The sequence below is a fragment of the Vipera berus genome, assembly GCF_964194415.1.
Source record: "Vipera berus genome assembly, chromosome: 1".
NCBI classification, from domain to species: Eukaryota; Metazoa; Chordata; class Lepidosauria; order Squamata; family Viperidae; genus Vipera; species Vipera berus.
Window position 1 is genome coordinate 160480097 of NC_138202.1, and position 12770 is coordinate 160492866.

The 12770-nt window shown below is 40.1% G+C and overlaps 1 protein-coding gene across 3 annotated transcripts in view; it reads right to left on the reverse strand.

Annotated features, from left to right (window-relative positions):
• The window catches only part of OLA1 (Obg like ATPase 1), a 111577-nt gene extending 104482 nt beyond the window's left edge, over window positions 1-7095 (reverse strand). The window contains exons 1-3 of one of the 3 annotated variants that reach the window (XM_081314452.1): window positions 6977-7095; window positions 5266-5366; window positions 1398-1541 (exon numbers count right to left, since the gene is read on the reverse strand). In XM_081314452.1, the coding sequence (XP_081170578.1) occupies window positions 1398-1541; window positions 5266-5366 (245 nt within the window). In that variant the 5' untranslated portion in view covers window positions 6977-7095. Of the gene's footprint in view, window positions 1-1397; window positions 1542-5265; window positions 5367-6346; window positions 6433-6588; window positions 6672-6976 lie in introns of those variants that run through there. The other 2 variants (XM_081314453.1, XM_081314454.1) reach the window with 2 other exon arrangements.
• Window positions 7096-12770: the final 5675 nt, after the last annotated feature.

Consider the following 12770-nt stretch of genomic DNA (forward strand, 5'->3'; position numbering starts at 1 on the left):
TGTGACTACCAAAAGTACAACATTTTATAAAAATAACCTTTCAGGTTATAGCATGAATTTCCCACAACTATAAAGATTGTTATAATTTAGAGGGGAGACAGAAACTGAGCATAAAATTTGTGGTATTACATAGAACAGACATGTCAAACACAATTTTTATTTATTTTTATTTTAATTCCATTTATATCCCGCCCTTCTCCGAAGACTCAGGGCGGCTTACAAGCTTAGCAGTAGCCTTCATTCTATGTATATGCCTGCTTATTAGGGCTTTCACACATCCCCCAAGCGGCATTATTACAAAGTCAGCTTATTGCCCCCAACAATCTGGGTCCTCATTTTACCTACCTCGGAAGGATGGAAGGCTGAGTAAACCTTGAGCCTGGTGGGATGCGAACCTGCACTAATGGCAGGCAGCTGGTGTTACTTAAGGAGCTGGTGTTACAAGGCCCGGCGGCTGGATCCGGCCCGTGAAGTGGTTTCATGTGGCCCGCGAAGCCATCCTGGAAAAAGTGAGGGAACGGCCCCCACTGCCTTGGCCCTGGCCCAGAGACCCTCCTTCTGCCAGAGACCCTCAGATCTGTCCCACTCCCGCCCAGGCCCCCATAGGCACCCTTGATGCGAACGATATAGAGCTGGCCACGCCCACCCAGTAGGCCATACGCACTCTAGCCACGCCCACCCAGTAGGCCACACCCACCCTGGCCATACCCACCCAGCCCCTTGAGGGCAACCGCAATGCTGATGTAGCCCTCAATGAAATTGAGTTTGACACCCCTGACATAGAATCTCATGCATGCCAATTATAATGGTGCAATATTTGTAAGCCACCCAGAGTCATTTCTGGACAGGATGGAGGGCATATAATTTTTTATAAATGCGTGTGTATGTTGTGTGAGTGTTTGTGTGTGTGTGTGTGTGTGTGTGTATATGCATGTGTGTGTGTGTGTGCATAACCCTTTAATTGAGTAATTGCTTTAAAAATGCAATTATTTGTTTACAATTTCAATAAAGAACAATAATGCATAGGAAAAATAGCACTTTTCAACTGAAGAAAAAGAAAAAAGAAAACCCTCAGGGGTTTTCACACACCCTCAAAAGATAAAATTAGTTTCAAAACTTGCCTTACTTCTTAACAGAACATTTTTCATTCACCGTATCAGTGAGTTTTTACTCACACACAAATTTATATCTATGTATGGGTATAAAAGCTTCTCAAATATATTACTCTTGAAAAATAATCCATGTTTTAAAATATCTTAGATAATAAAGACACCGTTGTTAAAACCTTTAATGTTCCCGATATAAAGTTGCAGAATTTAAACCTATTAAATAGCAATAGTGAGAAATGTAGATTTTTAACCAGAAACAAACAACTGATTGATTCTTCACATATTTACCTTGGAGGCTTATGGTACTGGCAGAGAAATTCATATCGATCATCTGGCACAGGCACTCGGCTCTCATTTGGATCAATAGTGCAGAATGGAAAGTTTTCTGCTGCAGCTTGGCTCTTGGTTAATACATTGAAAAATGTAGATTTCCTTTAAAAAAAAGAGTTGCCATATTTGACACTGGTCACTCGTTAAATGACATATGAAAGATATATCACCACTATGGCTGTGCAATAATTCAAGATGTCAGAAAGTGATTTGAAGGATGCTGAGCCTCAAACATACAGTAGTATCTGTACTGACTCCGTAAACCAACTGTATGATCCCAGGAAGTGACATGGCTGCCTTAAGAGGTAGAGGACGTAGGTAATGTTTATGTTTTCATGTGATCCAAAGCACTTTCATGTCTTCAAAATCCACAGTATTACACAGCACTAATTATTACTGAGTACTGAACACCACAAACATCTTTTGAAAGTGTCAGGATTTTGCATTTCTTTTGCACAGAAATGATGAGAACTTTAAAAAAAAGGATTTCCTTATTTCTACAAAAAACCTTTTCTAATTTGTTTGAACCACTGTAATATATTTCTAGTTTCTGACAGATCTCTTAGCAGCTCCCTGAAAAATTAGCATAAATCTCATTTTCAAGATACATGTTTGAATGCATGCTTCAAATTTCACATTTGGTAGAAGGAATATTTATGATAACATCCAGTCTTCAAACAGCTATGTACAAAACGGTCAGATTTTATTCATCACATCGGAACAGCCATGGCAAATTAGCTCGAACAAATTTTCCGATAGTGACACATCAGATGCCATTCAAAATGCTATAGATGAGCCTAGAAGTTATCTCACGTTCCAATTTTATTTTGCAGCAACTGGCCATCAGTAATATTGACTATGAAGTTGTTGTTTTTCAGAAAACCAGCATTGAGGCTAAAGCAATTATTTTTGAAATAAAATATAATTAGAAAGGTATGCTGAAAGTTCAGATCGTAGTGGTTAAAGTGCTGGGCCAGGATGGGAATACTGAGACCTAAGTCTGTACAGCTTATAGAGTGACTCAGTCACTTGTCATTCAACTCTATATTTCTCACATGTAGTATACTACATACACTTTGACAAAAAATGGGATACAGATATAAGCAATAAATAAATCATAACAAGGCAGAGTTTCTGAGAATTCTGGGTTAACGCAAATGAATCACTATTCTTATATACCCAATTCAACCACTCCTATTTTGTTCCTCCTACTAGTAAGAACAGCTTACCAAAGCATAGACAATGTGTTATTATCCAACCTTGGATCTGACATCTCTCTCCAAAACAAGCAGAAACAAAACTACAAATCATAACTTCCAACTTTGTGAAAGAATAAAATAAGAATAAAGTGTAAGATAAATATTTTTTTTATTTATATAGTACAACTTAAAGCAGCATTCATAGTGCTTCCTTGGCCTGAAAGAAGGTGGCTTTGTTTATAGACCTATATACAGTAGCGGTCAAAATTGTGGAAATCTTTTGGGAAAAGTGTATTTTTGAGATTTGATGGCTAATAACACCTCTTTTTTTGGGAGTAGTACCATAAAATTATAAGGGATGTGGTGGCTTAGTGGGTTAGGACGCTGAGCTTGTCGATCAGAAGCCAAATAACCAGAAAAAGGAAGCACAACTTGCTTAGGTTGATTTCAGGTAGCTTTCCTTCATCTGATTGTAGCCAATGAGCATGAGTGTTTAGAGAGCCAATCAGGTGCCATCTTGTTTTGGCAATGAGCCAATCAGACCACAGTAGGATTCAGTTATTGATGTCATGTATTGAAGCTGAGAGGAGGACTTTTGTCAGTGTGTTATGTGATCGCTATCAAGTTGGTTGGTGTTTTTTTGTTCTTTTATTTAGTGAGCTTGTAAAATGTAATAAAATTAAAGTAATGGTGCAAAGAGTTGACTGGTTGCCCAGAAAGTGATGTAAAATAGTATTATTAAGTGAACAAGGCTACAGTTATAAAGAAATTAGAAGAAAAATTGGTGGAAACTTAACCAAAGGTGGCATTTCTACTGTACACTTTTCCCAAAAGGTTTCCACAATTTTGGCCACTACTGTACTGCTTCACAGTGCTTTACAGCCCTAAGCGGTTTACAGAATCAGCCTATTGTCCCCAACAATCTGGGTCCTCATTTTTCTGACCTCAGAAGGATGGAAGGCTGAGTCAACCTTGAGCCAGTGAGAGTTAAAACTGCTGGCAGTTGGCAGAATTAGCCTACAATACTGCATTCCAAGCATTGTGCAACCACGGTTTATGCTCAAAGTGACCCAGCCACCTTCCTTACTTAAGGAAGAACTTAAGGGAATCTCCCAGTTCATCAGCCCTACTAAGTAGACCAGGCCAACTCCACAGAAAGGCTAAAACTACTTTTATAAAAGTATAAAATCAGAATCTTCCAAGTCTGAATGTGCTGCATTTACTTCTCAAACTTTTTTATTTATTAGATTTTTATCCTGCCTTTATTACTTTATAGGTAATTCAAGGTGATAAACCTACGTAGCACTTCTTCCTTCTCCTATTTTCCCTTCAAAGGCAACCTTGTGAGGTGAGTTGGACACTACACAGATTGGCACAGTCACTCAGCTGGCTTTCACACCTAAGGTGGGACTAAAACTCACACTCTCCTGCTTTCTATTCTACTATTTTAACCAACACAGGTAGTCCTCAACATAAGACTGTAATGAAGCCTGTCCATAACCATTGTATGTTGTAACATTCATGACGTGACCAGTCCAATTTTACAACTTTGGTAGCAGTCCAGTGATTCGATATGGGTGCAGTTTTACAAAACGCCGGATGTGAATGTCAATTTTTGGCAAAACCATTGTAAAATGTGATTGTGTGACTATGGGACACTGCAAAGAGCATATGGCCATACTGCTGAGCACCAGAAGTTCAGTGATGTGACCCTGGAGGGAGTCTGACCATAAGAACTTTGTATGTGTCCCATAAGTCCCATTTTCTGGTTGGTCGTAACTTCAAACGGTCACTAAGCAACCGGTCATAAGTCAAGGACTACCCATACACCAAACACACTTTCTATTTCCTTTACTTATGTAATTAGGGAGGTATCTGTCTAAGCCGTTTCTGAATGTTATCTCATTCTGAACTTTAAAAAAAATGATTTGGCATTCTTTGCTAGGTAACAGTTTTTCCATATTTCCACAACACCAAACTCTCAAGCCCACAGTAATTCAAACTCAAACTGTCAAAGCACTTGTTTCCAACTTCTAAAGCAAACTTCAAAATAAGTAGAACAGAATAATTATAATTATAAAGGTAATTAAATATTTTGCAAACAGAAAAAACAGAATGATAGAATTCTTTATTTTTCCCCTTCAAAACTTAGTGTCCTATGCAACTCAGTGCGAGATAAGTTAGAAGACAGTCTACTTTCTAGTGCATTATTTTTGTTAAATAAAATTTTACATTTCATTTAATGTTTCACATCTTTCAAAAATGATCTAGCTAAAATTAAATATAGCATACCCTTTAATGCGTGTTTTCAATGAACTATAACAATTCCTTTTTTAAAAAAAATGAAGCATCTTTACAGCTTTTCTTTCTTCAGAAGAAAATGCCAAATTAATAAAAGCTATTTTTATTTAACACATAAAGAGCTAGTTGAATGATCTGCTATTTTAAGACAGCAAGTTCAGCAATCTGACATTTTCAAATTCAAAAATAACATCCATGCTGGATTAGACATCCTTATCTCAGACCAACAACTTTACACAATGTGCAACTCTCTGATTTACCGTAGTCAAAACGGCCTACAAGCTTTGGGATGATTAAGCAAAGTTTAGTGACTTTTAATCACTTACCCAACATTTGGTAAACCAACAATGCCAATTTTCAAGGATGTCCCAAATCTTCCAATGATTGGGTGTGGTTTAATTCCATCACCTCCCTTTTTGGGGGGCATCTGAAATTAGAAATAAAAACCACGTGAAAGCCTAAACGTCCCAAACTCCTTTTCTTACACCCTAGCAACACCATTCCGAACAAATAAAGAGTGACACGAATGTGCATTTTACTGATTTACTGTATGTCAAATACCTTCTTGGGAGCCATAACAGCCCAACATGGCAAGGCTTTGGGGATGCCCAAGGGACCGGAATAGAGGCAGTAGCCAGGCAACAGCCAGGCATACCATTGTACATGGCACCCTTCTCCTGCCAGAGTTCTGGTAGCTGAATCTGATTCTGCAAAGCTCCTGGAAATGCTGAGCTAAAAATAACCATCTCAGTGCCCAAGAAGGGATTGAAATTCAGCACCGCCAACTTCTCCTGACGTTTTCTGTTCTGAGTGGCAGCTGCGGAGGCTTCCCAGCTAGTCAAACGAGCTGGCGGGAGGACTCCACACAGCAGCATTCAAACTCCTCCCTCGGGACGTATTGGGAACTCGTCTCCCAAATGAAGGGGAGGCTACCTCCCCCAAAGACAGGAAAGCACCAGCTACCTCCATATATATATATATATATATATATATATATATATATATATATATATATATATATATATATATATATATATATATATATATATATATATATATATATATATATATATATATATATATATATATATATATATATATATATATATATATATATATATATATATATATATATATATATATATATATATGAGAGAGAGAGAGAGATGATAGATAGATAGATAGATAGATAGATAGATAGATAGATAGATAGATAGATAGATAGATAGATAGATAGATAGATAGATAGATAGATAGATAGATAGATAGATAGATAGATAGATATATCGCACTTCAAACAAGGGGGGTAGCTAGCTGGCCACTGCTCGCCATCTCCGTCTTAAGCATCTTCCTCGTCCGGCGGGCAATCTCTCTTCTAGCGGACAAGCGACGGTCTTTCCGACTCACCCAAAGCGGCAAGCCAGAGGAGGTCAACCTGCGTTCCTTCCAAAGAGCTTCACAAACCAGGATAAGGCACCTTCATTCATCCGGGCACCCACCACACACACACACACACACACACCCGGGTCGCGCACTGTGTGTGGCGGCGTCGACCGGCGGTTCGGCGCGCCCCACACCACCCCCCCTCCTCGTTGCCCGCACGAATCCACCACTTTGGGGAAGATTCCCGGTTGGGCTCCCAACTGCACCGAAAGCGAGCGAGCGAGCTGGCAGAGCCGGTCTGTCTCTGACAGACAGCAGGCCGGCAGGCCTCTGCCCGGACCCTCCTTTCCACCTGCCCGCGTGGCAGGAGCTCCTCGCCTCCTTTCCCTCCCTCCCCCTCCCCCGCCGCAACCCCGCACTCCCACCAAAACAGCGGAGCGGAGGGAGGCGAGCTAGCCGCCGAGACCTGGGTGGGAGCTGGGGAGGAGCTGCAGATCCGGGCCTCCTCCAGCCGCGCGCACACCTCCCCCCCCTCCCTTCCCCAATCTCCTCCAAGCACGCGACGCAGAACGGAGCGCGGAGCCCTCCCCGGCCGGCGCCACGACCCCCCCCCCCGCCGCCCCGACTCCCCGCCCACCGCGCGCGCGCCTTCACCTCGCCGCCAGGAAAAGCAGGGGTGAGCCCACGGGCTTGCAGAAGCGGCAGGGAAAAAGCGGAACGCCTCCCGCCCGGCCACGCTCTGCCCAGGCGAAAGCAGCCGGCGGAACGGGAGGGACGCGCTTCCCTCTGGGGCGGAGACTGGCGGAGGGGAAAGGTCACGGGGACTGAAAGTGGGGCGCGTGGACCTGCGCGAAGAAGGGAGCCGCCGGTTGGTGGGGGTGGGGGGTGCCTCTTCCCACGGAGCTGCTCCTCGGGGGGGCGGGGGGGGTCCCCTCCCCGCGTGCGCCAGCGGCTCCCGCTTTGCACCCTAGCTGCGATTGGGCCTCCTTAGTGTGCAACCGCCTAGGCAGGTCTGATTCAAGATCAAATCGCTCATTTTTTCTATTTCCTCCTCCCTGGATATTTTGCTGGGGGGGAGAGAAGGGGGGGCGAACGGAGGCTCCTTTGGATTAGTATCCAGGACGGGTGATATTTACTAAGCAGCATTTAAACTTATTAGGACACAATTTATCCAAGCTGAATTATTGTAAGGGTTTCTGCACAAGGCTGCCCTTTTTTTAAAAAAAAAATAATAATAATAATTTATACACCTAATAGTGTGTGGGGGTGGGGGTGTATTTAACAAAATAATATTTAATCTTAAAAATAATTGCTTTTTAAAAAAATACATAGCACTGACTAAAATGCAAACTAAGAAAGAAAGAAAAATTACCTTATATTTAATATTTATCAAGAATCACGAGCTTCGCTGATGAATTTGCTGCTATAATATGAATACATATTATATGACATAAGATATCACAAACTTTGCCATAGTAGCACATATTGCTGCATCTTTTGATTGATAGAAAATACTGCACCTTCCGTACAGATAAATCACACATTTCTAACAACCGTTCTTTGACGGATGGAATACAGGTAGTCCTCACTTACCAACAGTATTTGGGAGGGGAATTCTGTTGCTAAGCAATATGATCATAAGGTGTGATGTCATGTGAACATGCTGACATATGATTGCAGTTTCAGTTCATTACCTTCATTTAGGTAAATCCGCTGTGATCAAAGCATCCTGTAGTCATGTGATCATTTGGAACATTCTGCTAGCTTCCCAATTAACTTTGATGTAAGGAAGCAACTCAAATGCCTTTGAGGCAGCCAAAGTATTTGTTATGTATTGATCTGTTAGAAGATACTTAAGCTGGAAATGCTTCCATTATTTCAAATTGGGAAGACAAATTCAGTTTGAAGTTAGTAAAAATCCTTAAAATAGTTATCCCAGCTTCTGCCCAAATCTTCCAATAGAATTATTTATCATCCCTTTTAAAGTAGGTTTTATATATATATATAAGGTATTCATAATTCTCATTATCAAAACTCAATTTATATCCCATTATGGCCCAATGATTTCTCACTGCTTATACTCCCAGAAATTAAACACCTTTTCTGCTATTCATTGTTCCAAAGCACTTTCCATGCTTGCAAAAGAAATAGATAATAACTTTCCAGCTTAGCCCAGAAGGATGATATTCAATTATATTTTCACTCCACCAGCAGATGGCTGATAAAATGTTGGCCCAATGATATTTTTGCAAGTTACATATGTTAAAGAGACCTTCCTCAAATAATAATCTCAATTTAGCCAAAGAAAACTTTGGTGATGCCCAATAACAAATACATTTCCTCAATAATTTATCCACAGGAAATATTTATTTGGTATTAACATAGGATATTTCCAAAAACATAAAAACGACAATGTTCATTTTAATAACATTAAATTTGCCTTAAATTACTATGTTGGTCTATTGTCTTTTGATTCATCTGCCTGTTTGTTTCCAGGCCCAAAACAGAGGGCTGGTGTTAGCCATTAGAACCTCTTTTAGGTTGGGGCTAAGTTCTGTATTGCCAAGAGACAGGCAGTGGCTAAATGTAAGTCAATTGAAGAACCAGAGACAATAAACACACCAGTAAATGAAGAGGTTTAAAGTTTTATTATTAACTTTAGCAGGCAGATTTAACACAAACACAAAAGCATAGCATACCAAGCAAGACAATAACAAAACTCTGTTCAGCTGTTGGGACTCCCAGTGGAACAACAGTGGAGAGACCCCAAAACAGTGAAGTTACATAGCACTCAGCACTATGTCTATGTAAAATAAAGGGCAATACTAAGGTCTTATCAAAACCTGGTACCAAAACCTCATGATCTTCTTTCTCTGGTACTGAGATTGCAGAACCTGGCCTTGGCTAGATAAACAAAAACCTGGGAACTGTGCAGATAAGCCAGTACCAATTTAAATCTTGATCTTTTTCTACAGCTTTGCGTCTCCCTCAGTGTCACTATAAGTTCTCAAAAAACCTTATCTTTATGACCCAGCCCAAAATTAAAATTAGATATTCTTTTGCCATGGGAGCAGAGCATCATTCTCACTCATTTGGTAAGTTGGTAAGTTTTAGGACAGAATAGAAGCCCTACACTCTGAGAAAGACTTGAGATATAAGATTTCTCAATAGTGACTCCAATGGATTAAGATTTCATATCTGTTGACTTTTTCAAAATCTCCAAAGAGCGACATGCTCATTTATGTCTTTAGATGGTACTTTTAAAATACGATGAACTGGATTGTGAGTCACAAAAATGTAAGTAATATGGTGCCACAAGATAGCTTGTTGTTGTTTTTTTGCCATAACAGTAAAGAGCAATCTCTTTTATCTTGTAGATTTGGCTGATTGAGGTGGGTTAAAAAAAGAAACAGAAGTGCTTTTGTGTAAGATATCTTACGCATAGATCTAACTTTTTGCACACTGAATGAGCAAAAGCCAGTAGTTAAGGCAATGAACAATGCCTTCTGCATTCATTGAGTGGCCAGTGGACTTTACAAAGCTGTGAGGATAAAATGAAGAGAACTTTATTACTACCATGAATTGCAAGGGTGCAAGTGAGACATGAATGTGATAATCAAGTTTATTTGGGCAGGCAGGAATTTGGTGGGGAAATGTCATATAAATCTTAGTTCCAAGAGAGAAGAGGAAAGCTATTATGCCAGCAGAGGAAATGATATAACCCCATCTAGTATATATAAAAAAACCTGCAGCTAAATCTACAATAAAGGTAAGTAATCAAGCATAAGGAAATCATATTAACTGGTTGCTTTCAGAATGAAGACACTTTGAATTTCTTCCTACCATGACTTCCTTTTTATAATGTTCCCTGAGTATCTTTAAATCTTAACTCATCTTGCAGTACAGCGTTTGATTTGAGAATTCTGAACTAAAATGAGTTCTTTGCCTATTTGTATTAACATTTTCCATTTCTTAGAGATTCTTGCATTCATGCACAAACTTTTAAGGCTATGAGAATTAAAATGGGTCACACAAGCACTGATCAGTATGAGGTTTTACTAAAAATAAATTAATGACTTTGAATATTTCACCAGGTGAACTTCTTCAGAAAAATTATTGGAAGTTACAACTTGCAAGAGAAAAATGAATCGTTTTGAACCTTGTCTCCAGTTTAGTTATGTATCTCTCTTAATATAAAAGGCACCACAGTTTTATAAAGAAACAAATTATATCCTTCAAGCTAGACAGGGCTACATTAGAAGTATAATTGTTCTGATATGATATAAAACAGCTGCTCTGGGTCCAAATGATGATGTTTCTTTCCCAGTTCTACTTCCAGGAGCTTTGACTGACTCATTGATTATGTGTGCCATCACAGATAGATCTTCTCCTGGATGATCAGTTGTTAACCTTGACCCTACAGGTGTCCCAATGGTACCCCGTATAAACGGATGTAAGAGTAACCTTGAGGAACTAGAGGAAGAGCTGCAACCAAAACAATGGTCAGAGAAAAGAAACTTGAGTGCTAGGCAGAAATGTACTTTGAGAAAGCATCTCTGTCCCTAGTTCTCTTAAAGATAAAGGGAGAGAGGGAGGCAGCACATTCAGACTTAAAAGATTTTGTTACTGTAACCTTATAATAAAAACAGCATTAGCATTCATAACTTTGGTTTCCTAGTCAGGTCTACCTCAAAGGGCTGACAGCCCACCACTGTGAACAGGACCATCCACGTTGCTCCTAGTCATTCTATCTCTTCCAGCATTTGGGACTTCTAAAGGGGTCCTGGCAGGAGGTAATCATTACAGTACTAATGATAGAGGACTGCACAGGAGATTTCATTTAGACATAGTGGTTTGTATGTCATAATTGTATCTCATAATTAACTCATCTCATAAACACCATACATTTTTTCAAAGTCTATTCACTTGATTTTCATCATAACTGTAACTGTACTTAGTAAGACAGAATGTTTGAACAACAGAACCCCATTCGAACCAAGGGCCCAACCTCTTAAACCTAGAAGTGTGTCCGTGAATCAGTACCAATACTGTAAACACATGCATATGGTGGATACCTGCTAACAAGGAAAGCCTTAATGGCAAAACGTGACGTGTTTTTCCAACACCCACTTTGTACAGTAACCAGTTCTAAAAATAACAAACCCTAGCACTGGCAGTTTGACACCGAGATATGACAGCTGGAATATCAAAGATCTCAGTTCATTGTCACTTTCTAGGTACCATCAGCAATTTAAAACATTCAGCACAAATGGGAAGAACACAGGTTTCTGGGTCATTTGGGATGACAGGAAGTCCTATAGGTTGCATCCTATGTATTTTATTTTGATAACTAATAGTATTTAAGCCTGAGGTGCCAACTAAAGTCCCGGGGCTACATCCAATCCTTCTGGGCATCTTTATATGGCCATTGCACCCTGGATGACTCCACACCTTTCCATTCTTTTTCATGGCCACAAGGTTAATGCTCCAAATAGAGCAAAGGATTGCTAAAATTCTTTGTCCCTTGTTAAATGTACATTGTGACTTGAAGGTGAAAGTAAAAACGTCTTGTATATGGTGTGAGTGTGCTTCAAACTTCGTCTAGAATGCCTGTTCATGCCGACATGCTTCTTTATTTTGCTCTTATTTTCACTACTGTTTCGCTTTCTTACTACATGCGTCTGCTTTTTTTTTGTATATTTCTGTTTTTCTGGGTTCTCAGGATGGTACCGATGATGTCAGGTTACCCAAGGCAGTCAGCTGATAGGAGAGAAAAGGGCAATGAGAATGGGTAAAAGAGAACTTGGAAGTCGTATGAAACCTGGGAGTTGAACTTGAGAATCTGCCTGGCCAGGTTAAGCCTATGGCTAAAAGGATTGATCAGAAGGGTTGCTAGAGAAAAGGGGAGGCTGAAATCATCAGCCAGGCTGATTTGGGGCCACCATATTTCGTAGTGTGGGAATTGAATCTAGACTCTCCTGTATGGATAATGTGAGGGTTTGTTTCCCCCCCCCCCAGATACAGCTCCCTGTATGCAGTCCAAATGTCAGTGGATAATTCTTGAGATAGGGAAAGCAGGGATGACTCTGGGAATTTCTGCTGACATTTGTTGCCTTCATATCTTTTTATGGGCAACTGCAGTCCTACCGTGAGGGGGGCGGGGGGAATGAAGAACTAAAAAAGCCACAAATTTGCCAAATTTCAGTCCCACGGGAATCATGGATCCTGGATTTTGGATACATTCTGTATGCTGCCCGTTTGAGATACCTTGGCTCAAAGATTATTGCACTGTTTCACCCAGAGATTACAGACACAAAAAGTTTAATAGTGTATATACGCAAATTAACAATGAGTTTAAACTACCATGCTGGTCTATGACTGTATAATTTTTACTTGATTTGATTTCCTTTGGTTTCCACAAGAATTGAAGCATACAGTTCACATAGAC